The sequence below is a fragment of the Planococcus citri genome, chromosome 5, assembly GCF_950023065.1.
Source record: "Planococcus citri chromosome 5, ihPlaCitr1.1, whole genome shotgun sequence".
Taxonomy (NCBI): domain Eukaryota; kingdom Metazoa; phylum Arthropoda; class Insecta; order Hemiptera; family Pseudococcidae; genus Planococcus; species Planococcus citri.
Genome location: NC_088681.1, coordinates 55,949,309 through 55,972,384, shown reverse-complemented (window position 1 = coordinate 55,972,384; position 23,076 = coordinate 55,949,309). Strand labels below are relative to the sequence as shown.

Here is a 23,076-nt window from a genome sequence, read left to right as displayed (position 1 = left end):
CCGCTCACACCTCCACGAGCTGCTGCTGGAGATCTCACGCTACTTGGACATTGGTTCATTCATCAACGCGTGATAAAGGCGAGTTTCTTTTGATATTGTGGCGAAACCGGGTGTGATATATGTAGTGGGTACATTGGCGGACGACACCTTGCAGGCTTCCATACTCCGCACAATAGGTACACCACAGGAGGTTCAACACGACTACTTTTAAGCCCGAGCTCGAGTCCAACCAGTTCACGCAAAACGTTGGCACGTTTCTCTCTCGAACAACTACATACAACTACACGAGATCTCGAGAAGTCCAAGGTACATTCGCGCAGCTTTGGCGATGTCCAATAAAACGGACAGCTTATAAGGTGTACCCCTGAGGATCTGCAATTCTACACGTCCGGTTATGGAGTAGAGGGTGTGAGGAGCGCGTGCATAAAGACGACGATGGACGATGGACAAGCTCCCATAATAAATGCAAAATGACTCCTTTCTTACACAATAATACATATACCTACCTTAAGTAAATCTTCGAGTAACTTAGCTGTATAAAGTAAAAGTATATAGGTATGTATGTATCAGAACCTAGAGTGCAGCTTTAGTACAGTACAGTGTACACTCGTATAAAGAGGAAATTTATATTTATGTAGTATTTTATGAATGAAACTCACCGGTATAATATCCGGAGTTATGTAAATATGCCCCGAATGACCTAGTTTCGTGTTCGATTTGCCATTGAATATTGGAACAATTATCGTTATTCGTGTACACGTTGTGATTATGAACATATAAACCAGTAAGCATGGAGCTCCTCGAAGGGCAACACATCGGAGTCGTTGTATACGCGTGTTTCAGCTCAGCCCCTCCGTTTCGCAATAAACGTGTAGTTTCCGCCATGAAATTCAACGAACCTATTAACATAAAAGGAAATTAGAAGCTTTATCGAAGATATGAACTTTTCAAATAGCTTTCTAGTATAAGTCTAACGTAGGTACTCTTCTCAGTCACTCAGTCACTCACATACTCCTACAACAAATATTATTAAGCAAAGGAATACCATAGTTATAGGTACCTACTCGAATAATTTGCATAGTTCTGCGAATGGAGCAGGACGCGAAACGTGTCCCGAATCAACGAATCCGCACTCGGATTATATAGACTTAGACTCGGAAAAACGTCCAAGATACGTTCCCTTTTGTCGGCTCTCTTCACAGGAGATCACGTACAACTACGTGATGCCAATCGGAAATAAATTATCGAGACGCTTTTTCAATATTATTAAGGGTATGTCAACGGAGTACTAATTTTCACACCGTTTGTCGTCGTCGAGCGAGGCATTTTTCCGACGATAGTTCTACGAAAAAGGTGGGTTTTCAGACTTGTAGGTGATATAACGGTATACAGATGAGGATTAAGGGGTACCAGAAATGGATTAGGGTAAGAAGAGACGTTGGGAATTCTAAATTAAAGTGTCATTTTCGGAATTTTTTCTCTCGATGAGGGTTTTATGGAGGATTTTTGGCAATCGAATCGAACGAGCATTCAAAAATATACCATTAAAGCAAAATTTCAGAGTATGAATTTCATTTTGTTACTTATATTTTGACAAATTTTCAAATCATTTCAAACTTTTTAAAAAATAGCAGGGGGAAGACTAAAGGGATATTGAACGATCGAATCCAAAGAATAAAACGAAAATTCGAACTCATTATACTCTAAAAATCTCAAAAAACGACGGGCTAAACGTCATTTTTGATTTTTATGGAGTCAGCGTCAAATCAGTCAAAACTGACACGCCACTTTTTATTGACAGGGCTCGTACTTTTATCAAAAAAAAAAAGCAAAAAAGCTCGAAAAGGTCACCAAAATGTAACCGAAGTCGTAAAAAAAATGAATCAGTCATTTCGAAAACCCCATAAATCACCATTTAAGGGGTTTTTATGTTTTTCACTGATTCTGATGGTGCTTTGCGAGCTCTATCGGATAAAGTTGGAAGGTAGCTCAAAAGTGCATATTTCAGCGTTTGTCATTTCGAAAACCCCATAACTCCTGCATTTACAGGGTTTTTGAAATCATTTTTTTATAAGACAAACAAAGAACATTAGATAATTTCATGAACATCAACGTAATTCAATTTTTTAATTTATGCCGTGAAATGGATAACATTTTTGTTGCTTCTTTATTACATTATATTAATTGAGTCGTAGATTGCAGGTAAAACTTCAATAAATGAATGAAAATCCATACTCAATCATTTTGGGTATTGTAGTTACTGGATTTTCTAGGATTACGAGTCACTTTTCAGGTTTAAAAAAAAAGTCATTTCGAAAACCCCATAACTCCACATATTTCACAATGGAATTGCTCGCAGCCTACAAAACTTCAAGTTCTGGTAAAGGTACAGTAATATTTGTAATCATAAGACCTATCGATTACTGCACAAGTTTACTGTTATACCATGAAAATAAAGCGCACAAACAGTTTTTTTCATTTCCTGAAAAATTTTAAAAAGGTTCAGAATGGGGTTTTCGAAATGACTGATTCAAATGCAGAAAAAGAAATCACTGAAAAAAACAGAACCTTTTGTTTTTGATTAAAATCTTAAAAGTGGAACTCGATAGAAACTTACACAATTTTAGCAAGAAGCAAATTTTTTTGCCAAATATTGCCAAAAGAGTTGAACATGGCATATTTTGCATCTTTCTGATTAAAAAAAAGCGAGCTTTTTTTGGCAATTTTGGGCAAAGAAGAGAGAATTTTTGTAATTTCTGGCAAAAAGTGAGTCTTTCGACAAAGATATGTTTTTTTCTTTTTTTAAGCAATTTCTGGCAGAAAAATGACACATCAGATCAATCTTTGGAAAATGGTGACATTTTTTGGAATTCTTTGCAAGAAATCACAATTTTTAGTGATTATTGTTGAAAAAAAAAATACTTTTTAGCAATTCGGATAAAAGGCAGTTTTTTGATATTTTTGGCAGGGAACGAGACTTTAATCGTGATTTTTGGCAAAACTTGGCAATAAGCGATAATTTGACAATCTATGCAAAAAACAAATATTTTTTGAAAATTATTGTCAAAAAATGATACCTTTTTGGCGAGTTTTGGCTAATAAAAAAAAAACAGACTTTTGGGTAATTTTTAAAAAATATATAATTATTATATTGTAATTTTTTCAAAAGCGAGAATTTTTGCAATTTTGAGCAAAGGAGAGAGAATGATTGCAATTTCTGGCAAAAAGTGAGTCTTTTGACAAATTTCAGAAAGAGATATGGTTTTCTAGCAATTTCTGGCACAAAAGTGACACATCAGGTCAATCTTTGGAAAATGGTGATATTTTTTGGAATTCCTTGCAAAAAACCACAATTTTTAGTAATTTTTGTTCAAAAAAATTCTTTTTGGCAATTTAGATACTCAAAAGGCAAAACTTTTAGCTATGTATTTGGCATAAAACGAAACTTCGATCATGATTTGTGGCAAAAAAGGAAAACTTGGCGACAAGCGGCAATTTTTGGCAATAAATAGATAAAATGCAGAAATTATCAAATTTCTGCAAAAAAACAAAATTTTTTGAAAATTATTATCAAAAAGTGATACTTTTGGCAATTTTTAGCTTAAAAAAAATGAGTCTTTTGGGTAATTTTTGAAAAAAAAAATTTAAAAAACATGTAATTTTTCTTTAAAAAGCGAGAAAGAAGATAATTTTTCAGCAATTTCTGTCAAAAAAGTGACGCATTTGGTTAATCTTTGAAAAAAGTGAAATTTTTTGGACTTTTTCGCCCAAAAAAACCACAATTAAAGACCAGAACTTTTTGGCAATTCAGATAAAAGGCAAAATTTTTGTAATGTTTGGCAAAGAACGAGACTTCTACCATAATTTTTGGTAAAAAATAAAACTTGGAAATTTTGCTAAAAATGACAGTTTTTGACAATAAATTAGCAAAAGCAGTAGTTTGAATATTTCTGCGAAAAAGAAAGACTTTTTGAAAATTATTGGCAAAAAGTGTTCCCTATTGACAATTTTTGGCTAAAAAAAGCAGGACTTTTGGATAATTTTTAAAAAAAACGTGAAAGGAGGAGTCCCGATAAGGCCATTTTTTGGGCCCCGCACAGTTATCGACTCGACTACTCTTAAAATGTTGTAATAAATATCCCAAATACGAATCCATGGTTAGTTAACCCAAAATGACCATTTTTTGGGCTCCAGGGGTTCCCAAAGTTTTGAATAAAAAAATAATTTTAGGAACCACTGAGTATTATTTTCAAAAACTTTCTAAGCGTAAAATATCTGTTGAACCCAATAAACGTTATGCGAGGTGATTTTTCTATTTCCGACCGTCAGTGGCAGAAATTGGGGAGGGGGGTTCAATTTTTGGAAAATTTTGGAATCGCCATATCGACCTTACCCCTTTGAACCCCGCTAAAAAACTTTTTATAGTTTATTTGTATCCGAAAGACCTTCATCTTACCAAATTTTGTGCTCAATAAAATTTTGCGCTGGTATTCAAAAATCCTATTTTCCAATTTTTCGTAATTTCGATATTTTGGGAACCCCTAGAAAACTAGAAACCTGCGATTTGCGCCAAACGTAACGTTTTGAGGGATATGTTCAAAAATTTAGGTGAAAAACTTGAATTAAGCTCCCTGTCTTTTCGTAATTTTGAACCCCTTTTTTAGAGCCCCCAACTTTAGGCACCACAAAAAAAGCGTTTATGCATTTTTTTTCAAAAAAATTGAAGAATTTACATTTGGAACACACTAGCAAGTGTTCGATAATTTTTCATTTGATTTTTCCTGTAACTTTCAAAATTGAGCTTTTTTGGGTCAAATTTGGAGATTTACACGTCGTTGAAAATAAATCGTGAAAACGGAATTTTAATGTCTTTTCGAAGAGTTGAGTCTCAGAAATTGACCCAAAAAAGCTCAATTTTGAAAGTTACAGGAAAAATCAAATGAAAAATTATCGAACACTTGCTAGTGTGTTTCAAATGTAAATTCTTTCGAGAAAATATAATGTGACATGTCGGTTTCCAACAATTTTTGAGGTTTCGTGAGTTTTACAGATTCAATCCTTTGGTCCTTACAAGAGAACCTTTTGAACTGGCACTCTCTGATTTGAACAAATCCAAACTTTTCGAAACTCGAAAGCACATGTCCTAAAACCTCCATAACAAAAATTTCAACAGCTAAAGTAAATTATTTGATTGTTCAGGGTATCTAACGGATTTTTTTTTGAAAAAATCACTACTTTTTCACTACCCTTTTTCAACCAAATTTTCCGAAAGTCACCCACTCGACCACCCCCCCTCCCTACACACAAAAAAATAAAGTCAAATTTCTTCACATGAAAATTTTTTTAAAATTGAAACTGGAAAAAAATTTGTAATTTCAATCAAAATTATTGAAAAAAAACAATACAAATAAATGAGCTTATTACATTCGTTATAAGACAAGGTGTCAATACAAAATTTCAAAATAAAAAATCAGGACTTTAGCAGGACATTTTTCAAACACTGAAGATTTTATAAAAAAAAGGAGCCGGGGGGAGGCAAAATTTAACATTAGAATTTTTCGCTTTTAGTGTTCCAATGTCTTCATACATCCCAAGATTTTTTTCAAGCAAGCGGATGTCGAAAATATAATTTTATCAATTTATCATTTCAATTTTTGATTTTTTTTCACGTTGAAGGTTCTTGCTCATGTAATGAAATTGGGCGAATAAAAAACTTTTTTTTAACAAACCAAATTTTCAATTTCGAGAGAGACGCACATGTATGTAAAAAAACGATGATTTTTAGTGTGATGAATTGGTTAATTATAAAAAGCTTATTACTTTGCTTCCAAATTTTGAAATTCAAATGATTTTTTTGTTGAAAAATTTACAATTGAAAAAAAAGCAAACGAGCCCGAGCGAAGCGAGGGCAGAAGCTTTCAAAAATTCATGTTTCGAGAAGGGAAAAAAAATTTCTTCATGCAGGGAGGAGTTTATTTTTTTGATTCAAACTTTGAACATTTCTTGAATTTGAACAATATAGTTTTTTACGGGTAAAAATAGTAAACAGCCCGAGCGCAGCGAGGGCAAAAGCTCTTAAAAATGTGTAATTCAAGTTCTAAAAAAGTCGAAAAATGAGCTCTTTTCTACGGAATAAAGATCGAGAAAAAGGAACGAATTTGAATTTTTTTCATTTTTCACTACCTTTTTAACAAAATTCACTACTTTTTCACTACTTTCACTACCCATTTTAAAAATCACTACTTTTTCACTACTTTCACTACTTTCAATACTTGCACTACCTGTTAGATACCCTGTTGTTGGCTAATTTCTGAAAATACATATAAAAATTCAAAAGAGCAGTTTTCCCAAATTTTTTGTGAAATATAAATTTTTTTAGCCAAGTAACCAGTGTGAAAAAATTAAGTAAGGTACTAAATCGGCCATTGTGGAACTTCCAGCAATTTTTCAATTTTATACAGAAACTTCAAATCTCACTTTGATCAATGTTTATTCTTAGATGAAACTTGAGAAATTTTTTTTTGGCATTTCCAGGACGATTTGAAATTTTTGGAGGAATTCGAAAACTCGCTGGAGGCTCCAAAAAAATTTGAATTGAAATTTTTTCGAATCAGATGGTCGTGAAAACACATAATACGACATCTTGCCGCTCGTTATAAACTACCTTTGACAATTTGATTTTTTTCACTTTTTCTAAAATTTCAAAAATTGTTCAAAAACTCAAATTTGAACCGGTACAAATGGAATTTTGCAAAAACCACCAAAAATGGTCGAGAGGAAGCCCAATACGCACCACCCAAAGTTACAGTTGTCAAAAGTTCATTTTTGGCCCTTCAAGCCCTCAAGAGCAATTTGAAATTTTTGAAGAAAATTTTGAAAATCGCTGGAGGCTCCAGAATAGCTTATTGAGCTGAAGAAATAATTCACATTTTGGTTCACTTTGCTGAAAACAAATCATGTTTTATGAAAACGTTCAAAAATCATTCAAAAGAGTTTTTTTAAATTTTCAAAAATTCGTCAAATATCTAAAAATTAATTTCAGCTATTGAAATTTTGATTATGGGAGTTTTAGGACACGATATTTCGATCTGGCTTGGTTTCGTTCACATCGAACACCAACGTTTCAATGTTAGCTGTCTGTTTATGATTGAGAAAATTTGAATACTGGGAAATTGTGAGGGGTAGATTTTTATCAACGCAGTCTTTTTTTCTGGTTTCATACTTATCCCAAAACAATCAGTACAAACGTGTAAAGGATAATTTTTTCACTAACATTCAAAAATGGTCTCCCATCATGAAAATTTCCATAAAAATCTGAACATCTTGACTAAAGAAAAAAATTGATAAAAATGATTCCATTTCTAAAAAATTTCAAAATTTTCAATCTGCAACCAGAGAGACTAGGAGAAATTTCTTACGGTACCATCTGAGAGAACTCGACTCGTTACAACGCGCCATTTATCCACACTCTACACACCTGATAAACGAGTATCTTTCCTGGCACATTATTCAATCAGAATAAAGCCATCGTATAGACTCCATTGAGAAAACTTCTCCAGAATCTGCGGCAACCTACGCCTGTTTAAAATTCCCCGTACTCCAGTTCGACAAACCATTAAGAAACACAACGAAACGCATACCAACGTATTCGACGAGTCGAGTACGTAAACGTACTTATATAGTAACAACCACATGGTCTTTCAACTAGCTATCTCTACTGACAAAAAAAAAAAAAAAAAGCGGACACTTCTACTAGTATATCCATTGATACGGTCATCATTAATGAAAAAGAATGAAAGAAAGAAGAAAAAACCCACGCATCGGTATACTCGTATAGAGACAACTCATACATAAGCAGAGCTGAGGTGTGCGGGGGCGTTGACGATGCTGACGACAGCTTCAGCTTCATCTCTGAGACTGAGAGTGAGGCTTCATCGGCACAACAAGTACATACATACAACAAGTTACGAATACGTAAGTAAAGTAAACATACCAAGTTCCACGTCTTGATCGTCGGTCAGTATCAATACGATATTAGGTCTTCGATTTTTGGACGACGTCGATGACGATGAAGGTGCAGATGCAGAAGGCATTTCAGATGCATTTTGCGTATAACGAGCATGATCCGATCTCGTATTCTTCGTATGCGAATGCTGCTGAGAGCGAGTCGAATGACGCTGCTGGGAAGATTTCCATTGAAGTCGACTTACAGATGCGATACGATCTGCGGCTGCAGACCGATCGGAGGAATCTCGATTCGAACAAGTAACCAGGTCAATGGCCATCGCATACAACAGACACATTTTCAATACGGTACTGGTACTTGTCATCATTGTGCGCGTACTCGTCGCTACGTGTGACGACAATTGCGGCTTCGTTTGCAGATCTTTTTTACTCTTCGATTTCTCCGGCTCGCAAAAAGCTCTATACTGCTGGGCTCGCTGAATCGTCCACATCGATCATATTAAAGGATGATGGCCCTTCTTCCACCATTACCATCGCCGACAACATCTGCGCAAATACATAAACGAATATCGCCATTATTATATTTAATGATTTTTTAATCTGTTTTAAATTAACACACCCTTCTCTTCCCCCCTCATCTACCAATACATTTATAATGGTTCAATTGAGTGGCTCATGGGTCTGGCTGGGGCCATGTTAAAACAAGACTTTGATAAATCGAGTCTTTCTTCATCGCCCAAACTACCGAGGTTTTTTTTTTTAAGATGCTAGCAGTGTCGCTGGCCCAAGGTCTGTACATAACTCTCACTCGTGTGCAAGAGTTATAGGTACCTACGTTGGTATTTTCCAGTAATGAGGTTTTTATTTTCCCTCGGTGGAATTTTTTTGCGGTTAAATCATCTCTATCGAGCCGACGACTCGACGTGTGTACAATACAAAGTATTTATGGTGCTGGTACTCTCGATGAAGCCGGCTCGGCTCCATGAGCCATCTGCGCTATACTAGCTGGATGTGGATGGACCAATCCACCGGCAATCGATCGTATCGTTCTTGTTCAGTGAACAGCAACAATTCGACGATTATTTTCGGCGCCTGAGCGCTTTGAAAATCAATTACGCGTAGGTTTGATGACTTTTCCCCATTCTTGACAAAGTCAAGGTGAACGAAAAGCGAGCTGTGATGAGGGCAAGGCTATATAGTTACGAGTACGTTCATGTAAATCGAGATTAAAATCTTTTCATAGGTCTTTGTATTTTTAAGATATTTTTTTCAAAGTTTCTTTTTACCACTTTGACGAAAATGAATTGACTTTTTTGAGAAAAAAAATGTTAAAATATGAAAGAAACATATTTTGCTGGTATAGGGTTTACCTGCATGCTTGTTTGAATAAGACACGTGTTTTGTGTTTGGTTACAGCAAAAAAAATTAATTACGTGATTAAAATTTCTCATACTTTGGCGTAATTAATCGTGAAAGAGTTTTTTTTTTTTTTTTGTTTTGAATTTTCGTTTCAAAATAAACGTGATAACATCTTTATTACAGACACACGTTGGTAATTTTTTGTGAACATTTTTTCATATGATCGATTGATATAATAACCCATTACTCTGCATTCAAATTGGGTGTGAAAGAGATTCAAAATAACTCAAGTACACCTTCAAAATTTTAAAATAAATTTTAAAACGATATCCATGTTTACTAAATTGGATGTAGGAAGAAGACGAGGGGGTACGGCGGTACGCGTAAGATACTTCTCCGGATCCCCAAGATGAACACTTTTTTAAGGCTAAAATGCAAACATCAAAATTGAGCCAAAAATGAAGTCAAATCCTTCGATTTCACTCAAGTTTTTCTTTCAAAGGATTCCCTCTATGGTCTATACAAAGCAACGATGGTGATTTCCACTCTAACCCTTTAAGGAATGAGGGCCAAGCCCCGTATTTTTGAACGCTAACGCTGGCAATTTTTTGTAAAAGTTCCAAACATTGACTGCTCACATCTCAAGGCTCCTTGAATTTGCAGCGAATCTACGTGGTTTTAAAGATGATGATATTTGAAGATTCCAAATTGATAATCGCAATTGGAAAAACTCAATGTTGAACTCAACTTTTCGTAAGAAACAATTAGATACGCTAGATACCGGCTAATATAGATGGACATATACGCTATCTCCTGTAAAGGAGCGCGACTACGACGACGACGACAAAAGTACATATTAGAGGGCTAGTTTTTAAAAATTAAAAGCGAGGGGAGGGGGGTTGTACAAGGGTCCACAATTTTAATATTTCTAAAAAAACACTTCAAAAGTCAAGTGACATATTATTGATTGTTACTATGTAATTTGAAGGTCCTGAGTTCAAATATTAACTCATGGATTCGATCCAACCACTTAGCCCCCCCCCTCACTAAACATGATTAAGACCCCAAATAAATGAAATTATAGTTTTGTCAATTTTTTGAGGAAGCTATAATTTATTGTAGGTTCGAATAATTATCCAAACATTTTTTGAATATGGCCACTAAAAGACTTCCTCCCCTCTCGATTTTTTTTTTTTAATAGATAAAAGCTCCAGAAATGGAATAGCCCCAGGCAGCGATAAGTTACCAAAAGACTTATTCAAGAACGTCACAATAACTGTTAAGAAGAGACTGCTAGCTGTCTACAATAGAATCAAGGGATGTCCGTTAAGTCAGGTACGCGATTTTTTTAACAGGGAAGGAATAATGCTAGAGACTTGAAACTTGGTGTGGTGTTGGAGTGGAGATTTTACTTCCAGATGCCGCAAACCATTTATCATTCGGTTATGTCGCCGCAGATTTCAGTGTACACGCCTGCAGAGGTGCCCTCTATGATAAGTTTTTTTTTCACGCAAAACAGAAGACACCTTTGGAGATTAATCACAAGATTAGAAGGATATATGGTTCGAGTGTGGTTTTTAGAAGACAAGAGGTCGGTTTAGTGCTCAAAATTTGGTATTTGTAAGGTGTGTGTGGATGATATGCCGCAAGGTGGATGACCAGAGTGTTTTTGGACATTCAGGGTGTCATTTTCAATAAATTTCTCCCATGTAGAGAAACAATATTAATACGAGTACCTTTGAGAAGTCAAAGACGCCGAGGGACAATAATTGATTTGGTAAAAATCATTGTAGATGCCTTCCACCTCGATCAATTTGTCTTTTTTTGTGATGATGCGACTTTTCACATGGTGAGAAAAACAAAGGTTTGGTTAGACAAAATGAGAATGGGTAGTTATGGACCCCTCCAATTTTTGAAATTTGACGGCAAACCCCCAACTGAATTCATCCACAGTTGGCCCAGAGGTATGGATGTAAGAGTACAAGTGTTCAACATATACGTAAGTGGTGGTCTTTGGTCCATGAAAGGGCCATAAAGTTGAAAGATAAAAAGGTGCCCAGGTTGTCTGTTTGGGCTGGCAGATGCACTGGTGCTAAAATGGTCAGAAGGAACTTCAAAATCACTGTATCTGATTTGGAGAGTGATTTACTGGTGAATTAGACGCGTTATTCGCACTTATTCGCCACATAGCTGGAAAAATAGCAATATTAAAAATTGTGTGCCTTATGGGGTTGGACACAAATTTGGTGGAGGAGATATTTTAAAACTCTCATCAAGATGTGACAAAATGTGTTAATCCTGTCAAAAAATAGCTGAAAGAATGTAGTTTCTGAAAATATATTAGTTTTTTACTTTATCTGATTTCTTCATTGAAAAAAAAATAGAGATCTTTACTTTTCTACCGACCCTCATACCACTTGATTTTACAGAATTTTTTGTACCTGACTTAATGAACATCCCTCGTACTAACAGGTGCTATCATACCTGAAGACTTCCATACAGCAATCATAAACCCCATTTTCAAAAAAGAAGACCAAAACGACCCAGGAAACTACTCGGAATAAGTCTACTAAATGCTGCCTACAAAATACTTGCAAAGATGCTAGTGAGAAGAATTGAGAGCCATACAGAGCCAATAATATTGGAATGCCAAAATGGATTTTGAAAGGGAAGATTGTGCATAGATGGAGTATATGCAATAAAGCTGCTGATGGAGAAGAGACAAGAGTATAACCTAGAAACCCACATGTGCTTTGTTGATCTGGAGTATAGGTGTATGATCAAGTCTGAATGAAGAAGTTGTTTGAAATCCTGAGGAAAATCGAAGTGAATGAACAAATAGTACGCTTAATTGAAGAAATATATCTACACAAATAACGTAATAAGAATAACATTCGGAATCATGTTGGAAGCAAAGATAGGAAGAGGAGTAAGATATGGATGTCCAATGTCATGTAGCCTGTTCAACATCTACTTCAACGACATGATTAGAGAATGGCTGAAAAGCAAGCCAAAAGGGCTGGACATCAATGACACCCACATCAGTACCCTGCTATCCGCTGATGATCAGGTGGTCTTTGCTGACAACAAAGATGACTTGCAGAAAGCGATGTACAATCTTCAGAAAGTAGCAGATAAATACATAATGAAAATCTCATCTTCAAAAACAAAGGTGATGGCCTTTGAGGGGAAAGAGCCAATACACAGTAAAATTGTTGTAAATGGACTACCAGTTGAACAAGTCAGAAGCTTACTACCCTATCTTATGAAGGAGACCAGACCCACCCACCGAGTTGCCGAGAAAATCTCGGTGGACTGGGACATATTTGGGCCAATGAGGTAAATACTGGGCCACTCTTAAAAAATTTCTGAATGAATTTTTATGCTCAGCATCCTGCACTTTAAAAAATGGGAGAAAAAAATTTAGCCGATTAATTGAGGATCCTAAAATCAGGGCTGCTGAAATGGGATATCTCGGTGGGCTGCTAGTTCTTGGGTCTGGCCCTGGGTTGACGCACAACTTAAGATCAACAAATTCTTGAAAGTAAGCAGGGCGATAAACCAAGCCATTCCCCTGAGAAAAGTCAGAGCCGAGACTCGAATGAGAATTTTACAATACTCTGGCAAGACCAATGCTCCTGTATGGAAGTGAAACATGGATATAATCAAGGATGAGTAGTTGAGTACCTATGTCCATGTAGATAAATAGAATTTTTGATGCAATCAACAGTTTGACAAGATATCAGCTTAAAATGTATTTTAATTTTCAACACACAATTCCTGTAGCTTTTGCTTTTTCAAAATGAAAATGCATTTTAGGAAAAAATGTATGAGAAGCATTTTGTCATTCAAGTTTCATTGAAGTTTCGATACGATTGACAAGATATCAATAACTGAAAATTTGTTTTTACAAAGCAAATATTTTGTGAGTTTGAAAATTTTAAAAAAATTGGAAAATCGACCACATCAGCAAATTAACTAGGATTGACTTGGTAAATTTGGGGAAGGGGTTGGACACCATTTTCGACCTGTAGGTACAGCATCATTCCACCAAATTGTAGGATCAAACTAACCAAATGGCATTGGAAAAATTAAGTACTTGACAATTGTCGACTCATTGATTACTGTTCAACATCAAATTATACAAAGAGGCTGAAAATTGAACAATGGAGAAACAATTACTGATATAAAGTAAGACTTTGAAAACCGAATACCTACATAAATAAATTTTGTAACGATGAGTATTTGCATAAAACCGAAATTGAAGGAGTCACGCAATGTTGAAAATGAAGAGAATTAATGATTATATATAGGTAGGTACGTATATTCCAGCTGCTATCGTAGAGGACTTATAATCAACGAAAAATTATATCTACCAACTTCCTTTGAAAACGATCAAGAATAATTTGACAAGTAGATAGCCAGGTATTATGTGCATGAATAATTTCAGCAGAGGATCAATACAGCTTTTGAAAGATAGCTTTAAAAAAGTAATTTTGATTATCCTGGTAAGTAAAATAATTTAAAAATTCAAACCTACTAGTAATTTGTACTCTCATCAACATTCTGAAAATATTTGTAAATGTTTACTCCCATCAGCTACGCTACATAAAACAGTGGAAAGCCTAATCATCTCAAAATGTATAAAAACTTCGCAGTACTTTCGAGGCTTTTCGGGCGATACGTTCATTTTGAAATTTTCGAGTTTCGTGTCAATTGTTCCTCACCTATAGTTCGTTGAAAAATGGAAATCGTTTCTACTGCTCGCAAAAAAATCAAAAATTGGATATTATATTTGATCGAGAATACCAAGATGAAACTGTGAAAGCTGTTTTTGTGAATGTGATGCATTGCCCAGTGGGAGGATTCTGTTACCACGACTGCGTTCGGAAGAAATTCAGGAAATTTTAGATCACTTTCAACATCGTTAATTTTTTCTAGGTATACGTATCATTTTTCATTTACTTGCGCAAGTTGGTTTATAACCCGCACCTGTATAATGCTCGGGTTATTAACCAAAATAGTCGTCTAAATTTCGACTTATTTGACGAGAGACGCTTTCACAAAAATAATCGCGTTTTTGAATCGTAAAAATTTAATTCTCGACTCAAATTTGCAAAATCTGGATCCGGAACTTTCAACGATTAAAAAAGAAAAACTCATTTCTATTTCAGTCATTACCAAAGCGGTACTTCTTGCTTGTACCATAGAAAAAAATAAAAAATAAAAATCACGAATCATAAAAAAAATTTAAAAAAATAATAAGAAAAAATTATTGTAATTACATAAGATGATTCGAATTCAAAATTTCTCTCATCTATACAAAAATAATAAAAAAATCGTAAAAAGGCATACTCTCTGCATGAGTGTTTCAAAAATAGCCAAAAAGATTGACGATCAAAAATATCGATCACATAAAATTCTTTTAATCGCCAAAAAATGAGTACAAGCACAACAGTGGAAAACAACTAGGTCTAATTTTTCAACTTCATGACCTGAAAAATTTTACAGCAAAGTATTCAAGAACTAAAAACTTTGCCAAAAAACTCAATGAAATAGGGAAAAACAGGTAAAAATAATAGTGAACTCAAAATTTGAAAAAAATCGAATAAGCTGACGTAGGGACAATTCTGCTTTACAACATCCAACTATGCGTTTATAGATTAATCACCCGAGACTAATTAGACAAGATGAACAAATTTACCAATTTCTTTTTCTATTATTTTGCAAAGCGATTATTATTATTTATTGATATGCAGCGTTATACTCTATTTATTACGTATTTATTTATTTATTCATGTCGAATTTCAAAAAGCAAAAAGAATCGATTTTCTTATATTTCCCTATATATTCGTTTTTCTTTTTTCATCAACAATTCATCGTCATTACCATTTAATCAATTATAAAAGATCGTCTTAGTTACATCATAATTCATCAGCAAACTTCATGACAAACAACCATGAAAATAAAAACAGATAGGACAAGAATGTTCACTATAAAAATCGCTGCCTACTCAAAAGCTTGATCCATTGAGGGACATTTATCAAAAGTATGCGATAAAATCGAAGAGAAATTTGATCAATCTCTTCAATTTGGCAAATTGATAAAAATTAGTCTACAAACCTCGAATATCACACATAATTACATATCTCGAAAATTTCTGTAAAAAATATCCATTTTCATTCGTTTATTTTGTTATATACAAGTATATTGTGTACAATTTTGCCAACTTTTGCTCAAAATTCAACATGATATGTGCCCATAAGGCTATTGTAATATTTTCTATCATCAAGAAAAATGAAATCGAATCCAGCAACGATAGTTTGACATCGTCCAATGGTAAACGACTAATGCGGCGATATGATAAAAATGGTCCAGCGACAAATGGATTAAATGGTTGGTGTGATGATAAATATGACGACGATAAAACGACGTAGCCGAATATATCCTTTTGTTTTCACGACGATAAAACATAAAAACACCAATTTTGACTTGTATTTAATGTATTATATATCTTTCTTTTCTTTTTCTACGCATTTATGGCGATTATTCATGATTTATAATGTAAATTGCAACCCTAATTAATGAAAAGAATTTGGATAAAATTATGCAAGATATGTAATTTGTTATATATGATTCATGTTCCTATTTTTCATGTGAGTTTTCTATTTGTTATAATTTGTATTCATACCATGTGCAAATTAGCCGGAGATGACATATCATCCTACGATCTAAAAATGTCGCGAACTTCTCAAGATAATATTTCGAATTATTGGGAATTCAAAAAGCCAGCCTTTGGGAAAAACGTTTATGTCATTTGGGCAAAATTGCTAGAATTTTAATACCTATGATCAAAAGACCCAAAAACAGAAGGGGCAGATGTGATAGGGTAGTGTGGCAATTTCCGGCTTATGGCTATGTCTTTGTTCTGTTCTTGTCTCCAGTGCTCTTCGGGATGCTGGTGACAGGAGCAGAAGGGGCATATGTTATAGTCAGGAATATGGCCACACTGCTAGTGTAACTAGCTGTTATATCTCTTTTCCCCCCTTGGGTAATGGACGATGCACTGGTACAGAGTCCATATGTTTTACTATCATTACTTTTTCGCTACGTGATGCGAATACTCATGATTCGCGACAAGTGATCTTTGGATAAATTGTTAATCCCCGGTTAATGCGATTATTTTCTTCTAATTAAAATCTTATGCACGTTACGCGTCGTGTCGTGATTTACTACTATCGTGAGTTTGGGAATAATATAACTTGGTGAATTATTACTGCCTGGTCCTTAGGTAATTATGAACAATTGGTACAGTTATGGTCTTTTGATCTAAACGAATATGGTACAACTTATACATTTCAACACCAGAATTTACTAGACTTCCCTCCTCTCACAATTTTTCAGTTGATATAGCGTAGGATTTTTTTTTTTCAAACGTAAAGAAAATTCACTCCTCGGCCCAACTCTCATCACCATTGCAACAAAATACAGTACTCAGAAAAGTTGTTAAAATGGGCCAATAGCCCCCGCCCCACATAAATATTTCAAAAATGTATAATTTTAAAGAAATTATTCAAAAAATATTTTAAAAGCACATCAAGAGCGATTTTTCAAAGTAGTAAGTAGGTATTTTTTATTTTCGAGTTTTGATATTTTTACCTATAACGTTGAAAAAATATGAGATTTTTCATTGCTCGATTTTGATTTAAAAAGATGATTTGAGAATTCGAAAAAAAGATAAGGCTCGTTGGATAAAAAGAATGACCTTTTAGTAACCTCGTTGAAAAAAAAACCACCAGGCAAAAAAAAAGTCTTCTCTTGCACCGAAGGATCTATTGGACACCCTGGAATTTTACTAACATATCACCCCATATGGGCTCATAGGTCTCAAATCATTCATTCTTTTTCACGGTAAGAATCGACATTTTTACTGCCAAAAATACATATCAAAAAATGGAAAAAATTGTCAAACAAAAAAATTATTCGATAAGCAATTTTTAAGCGATGAAAAAAAAAACTTACTCACGAAAAGGAACATTTAACAAATTTCAATCAGTTGAAAAATGACGTAAAAATTATTTAAAATTTTCCCAGTTTGAAAAAAACTCACGGATTTGTTACTTAATTTCTCCAAAAATCCGATAAAATCTTAATGAAATAGAAGGGATGACGCTTTTTTCAATTTTCACAACACAAATTTCAACAAATTTCGAGCTTTATTCGTCAATTATTTCTCGTATGTACCATATTTTTGCAATACCTAAGTGTTTTTATCACTGTTGATTTTTTAAAAATTATGTGTGTATTTACATAGATTTTAACATTTTTTCCTTGCAATCTTCATGATAATCCTGCAGACTGGATGTTTTTTCAAGATACTCGTAAATCAAGCAATTTTACTCGTATGATCATTTCATTGATTCACTTTGGTGCAGCAATTGTATCGATTGTACGAGAGATAAATTTTAATTTCCATGATAACTAATCTAGGTTTTATTTTTATTGTTTTAGTTTTGTTTGTGTGGTTTTTTTTGTTGGAAAAATTGATCATTAAATAATTTTGCAATGATGAGTTGGATTCTTGGAGACGAGATGGATGAGGGGAGGAGGGTGAGGAGAAAAATATGTTAGTTCTTCTAGACTACGCTGCTGTCTGTTTGGACATAAAATCTAGCAGCAAACCTGGCCAACATTGTCTAAAAAAAATCGAAAATCTTGGAAATTACATAAAATTAATTCAAAAATCCTTAAAAATATTTTTAAAAAACTTGTTAAAAATATCTCAAGCAGCTTGCTGTAATTATTTCAATTCATTTTTTCTCTTTCATTTTACAAATTATCATTAAATTTCAACTTGTATAATTTCACTTTACTCGTATTGACAGCTTTCGTAATACTGGAAGCAGTTTTTGAATCATTTTTCACAATTAAAACGACATTTTCGCCACTTCTGGGACATTTGAAACCATTCTTCATCTTTAAAACCGGGTTTTCATGAGTTGATTGAAGGTAAACCAAAAATATCCAATAATTATACCTTTTTGGAATTAAAAAAAAAATAATAAACTTGAATTAGATGCAAATTTTTATTAGAATTTTTATGAAAATTTGATTGAATTACTTTCAGAGGAAAAAATGAATAAAACACAGATGATTTTTTTTATCAAAATTTTCTCACTAAAAAATACCTTCGTGCCTAATTTCAAAATTATATGTAATTTTTGTTTTTCAATTTCTTTAAAATTCACACGATTTTTGCACGCCATACATCTAATGTCTGGTAGACACGTAAAAAACACGATTCTATGCAGTTGAAATCATTTATATTTATCCACCATTCATTGTCGTCATAGCAAGATATCGAAATCATAATTTATGAAAAATTGAAAACGTATAATTCATCAGAATTTCGAAGGTGGCAAGGTACGTACTACGTAGGTGCTCGCTTTGTTTTTTTGCAGTTCGATGTAAACAAATGAAATCAACGCGACGTCTACATCGCAAAAATCTCATTCATTTCAAGTTAACGTAGAGCTAGGTACATCCAAATTATTTCAAAGATATAGATTCATTTTCATATTTTAAAAAATGACCCCTATCTGGTACTTGGGGTTTACAATTTGGTGTTTTAATTACCATGTGCAAGCTGCAAAGTACGAAGGTGAGTAATAATAATGAAAATTCTTTCATCAGAAGGTAATTTTTTCACACCTTATATTTAAATCTATAAACTCGTATTTCACAGCTTTAATTTTCGATGGGCAGAAACACTCCCTTATTTATAAACCAAAGACAAACCCGACGGTAAAATGGTCAACTTGGGGCATGGCCTGTCCAGCTAGAACTAATAACGATCCGGAACGAAAATTCGCCGGAGAATATTCCTTTTATCGCGAAAGAGCTTTATTTATGCAAAAAAGTTATATCGAAAAAACAATTCATACGGATAATGTTGATGACACGAAAACGGATATATGTGATCATGAAGCTTTCAAACTTTCGATGCTAATTGGTGAAAATGGAATGACGTTGGAGTTTGGTTACGAGGTGAGTTTTTCTCTAAAACTTTAGGTAATTCGAGACTGTGCAGCGTATCTCATTAAAATTCAGACCGAATACTGCAACGAGTTCGCTTTTTAATCTAATACCGCCATATCCACCTGATTATACACTATACAGATCTATTATAAAAGTTTTGGACACTCTGCAATTCGAGAAAATCTTTACAACGAATATCTGCCATTGAGCTTTATGACGGGATCATTAACCGCGTGGAAAAATAAAGACTTGTGTTCAGTATTAACAAATTGTTTCACAGTTAAAGATGTCGATTTACTGCTGGATAACACCGAACATATGGTACGTAAATGCAGAATTATACACGAAAGGTAAAAAAAAAAAAAAAAAAAATCAGGACTCTTCATACTATCTATGATTAAAGGGTCACATTCCTTGTTAATTCGACCAAAAAAAAAATACAATTTTGAAATTCATGTTTTTCGATTTCGCTCAACTTTCAAATTGAAAGTTCAAATTTCAAAATGGTGCTCGCTGTAAGTGGGAGCTACCACTCAAAATTCTGAAAAAATTTCCATAGATGTTTCTTTTGATGCTTTTTCGAAATATTCAATTTTCGAGATAGGATCTTTTAATGGAGCGGTGCACCCTCCCCCCAAATTTGGGCACAACTTTTTAAAAAAATCTAGGGCATGTGATATATCGAATTGTATGTTTTTGTGACGCTGAACACGAATATGACGTCAGATTTTTGATTGGACCCCACGCACGCCCCCCAGCACCTCCCCAAATAGGGTATGAAACAAATTTTTTGGACTTTTACCCATTGGAGGAGGTTCTGGGGGCCATGGGTGAGGTCAATTTGAAAAACTAGGACTATATTCGTGTTCAGCAATATCGAAAACATACTATTTCATGTGTCACACGAATGAAACCATTTTTTTGACTTTTACCCCCTTTGGGGAGGTGCTGGGGGCCGTGCATGGGGTCCAATGAAAAATCTGGCGTCAGATTCGTGTTCATCGTCACCAAAAACATACAATTCGATATATCACATGCCCCGGATTTTTTTTTGAAAATGTTGCCCAAATTTGGGGGAGGGGGTGCTCCCCTCCATTGAAAGATCCCATCTCGAAAATTAAATATTTCAAAAAAGCATCAACAGGAACACCTACGACAATTTTTTCAGAATTTTAAATAGTAGCTCCCACTTATAGCGTCATTTCGAAATTTTAACTTTCAATTTTAAAGTTCAACTTTCAACTTTTGAAAATTTCAAAGTACTTAAAAAGTTCAAAATTCAATGCCCTTTCGAACAGTGAAATCAGTTAGGAATGCGCTGCTGAAGTTGAGTACCTCGAGACCCAGCCCCCTGAGAATATTGTGGATTTCTTACTTATTGGGTGGGTAGACATTGTGAAAAAAATTGAGCGAAATCGAAGGACATGTTTCAAAAACGTTGATCGAATTGAGGTGGAATGACTTTAAAAATTTTAAAACCAAAACAAAATTTTTTGAGAAGCAAAGTCCTGATTTTTTTTGTTCGCCACCAACGACGCGATGTATGAAGTTCCAAATTTAATTTGATCTGCGTTGCTAATATTGACCTTGTAATTCCAGAAATTTCTATGGATTCCTTTGTTCAAAGTATGGTACCCGGTAGGGCATTACGAGTTTCGAAAAATAGTTTACGAAATTCATAGAAATAATATAGATGCGACGCTGCAATGTGAAGATTACAGCTTAGGACAAGAGTTGTTTGAATTTCACCAACACACAAAAACAGGACATCCGCTTTATTCAAAAGTAAGTGGTAAGAACGAACACAACAATCAATTTTGGTTCAGCATTGAAGTACTTTTTCAAGTACACGAGTAGATAAGAAAATGAATTATCATTTATTTGGGGGGGGGGGGTGTTTTTATTTTGAGTTCTTCAGCATGTATTTTTACATCTGCCATCATTTTCCGCAAGAAACATACAAGCTCGATGAAAAAATTATTAAAAACTTTTTTTTTGTTCAGAGCAATAACAATTTGAAATTTTCATCGACTTACCCCCACACCCCTTTTTTGATGAAAATCCAACAAAAACAAAATTCAACTAAACTATACTGAATTTTAAACATATAGGATCATCAAATGGTGGTACTAGGAGGAGTAAAATTACCTCCACCAGAGGCAGAAGGTGCATGTGAACCGGAATACGAATGTCTAATGAAATGGCAACTCATTCCGGCAGACCAATTCCAATTTGGATACTCCGAATCCCTTTCGTGTTCTAATTTGACGACTGTACCTTTATGGAGAAGCACGCTTGAAGGAATAATGAAAAAATTGGATCACTATTTATACACGCTCTCTCGAGTAAGATCTGCCTATTGGAATTTTTCAATTGAAAATAATTCACAAAAAAAAATCAATCACCTATGACCTACATATGGCTTCAAAAAATTAATCTAATGATTCATTTCGCACAGGTGTCAGGTAAACCATTACGTATAACCGCTGGAATGGCAGGAGTACTTCAGTTACAAAATGATTCGTGGATATGGGGAAGTAATCGTGACATATATTTAAACGAAGACACCAAACTTCGAGTGCCAAAAATAATCTATAAAGTGGTGAAATTTGAATCAAACCAATGCAAAGGAGATGCAAAATCTTGTTGGTACGGTATCGTGATCGTCATTCACAATGGACCATATTTTGTCGAGAAAAGTCGAATTTGTGAACAAGATAAGAGTGGAGAACTGGGCTGGGAGGAGATCAGATACGAAACGTGGTCTTACGAAGGACCTCAATCGAAATTCATTTACGTTTGCTCGATTTCAGCGGGGATATTTTCAAAGCTAGGACTCACGTTTAAAAAAGATGTACCTGTTCAAGATTTATCACTGTTACGATTTCCGTATTTGGATGAGAATAACCAGCCTTCGTGGAAAAATATGAAAAAAGAAGTGTTTCGAGAATTGGATCGTTTATCTAAAACTGATGAAAAATTACGATTAGATGATAATGAAATTATTGAAAGACCGTCCATTGATTCTGATAAGTATGTCAAGTCGCAGGAAAAATCCACAAATACGAATAGCATTAGCAACGATAATGGAGGAGATATAGAAAATGACAGGCAAAAGACGGAATAATTTTTAAATATTTTTTTAAAGGTATATTTTTATTTAAGTAGGTAACTAAATTCTCGGGGGAAAAGTTTTGATCTGGTCAGGACTGAACAGATGTCATCCGATTAAAACTCTGATCTGATTAGATTAAATTCATCCGAAGAATGTCCGAATCTGATCAGATATGATCATTTATGAGGTGACCAAACAAATCTAAAATCAATGAATCAAAAAACCCATCCACCTATGTATTTTAATGTAGCATAATTTAAACATTTGAAAAATAAGCAAACCAATAAAACAATTTAAATGAAAAAATATTTTTTTGATGAGAAAACTAAATAAGTATGTACCGCAAATTTTTTTCTAAAATTTCAACATCGTCGATTATTTTGTCGAGTGAATTTGAAAAAATTTCATGAAGGAAGAAGAGTCGAGTGAAACATCAGATTATGGTACCCAAAAAGAATTTTCCAAAAAAATAAAGACGTTTTAAATCAAGAATCAAAAAGCATTTGATGCTAAGATTTCATCATCATCTGAAATTATTTTGAAAAATCAGAACAACAACTTTTATTCAAGAAATCTTATCTTTTCAGCATCAAATTCCA

The 23,076-nt window shown here is 34.2% G+C and overlaps 2 protein-coding genes across 3 annotated transcripts in view; one reads left to right on the top strand and one right to left on the bottom strand.

The window, feature by feature from the left end:
* LOC135849515 (extracellular sulfatase SULF-1 homolog) overlaps nt 1–23,076 on the bottom strand; it is an 84,089-nt gene that overhangs the window by 25,956 nt on the left and 35,057 nt on the right. For both annotated transcript variants that reach the window (XM_065369991.1, XM_065369992.1), the window contains exons 2-3: nt 7,994–8,511; nt 660–899 (exon numbers count right to left, since the gene is read on the bottom strand). In XM_065369991.1, the coding sequence (XP_065226063.1) occupies nt 660–899; nt 7,994–8,456 (703 nt within the window). In that variant the 5' untranslated portion in view covers nt 8,457–8,511. The remainder of the gene's footprint in view (nt 1–659; nt 900–7,993; nt 8,512–23,076) is intronic.
* On the top strand, nt 19,576–22,727 carry LOC135848395 (uncharacterized). The gene is made up of 4 exons (XM_065368296.1): nt 19,576–19,683; nt 20,962–21,147; nt 21,474–21,707; nt 21,821–22,727. The coding sequence occupies exons 1-4, from the start codon at nt 19,576–19,578 to the stop codon at nt 22,487–22,489; spliced, it is 1,197 nt and encodes a 398-aa protein (XP_065224368.1). The 3' UTR covers nt 22,490–22,727.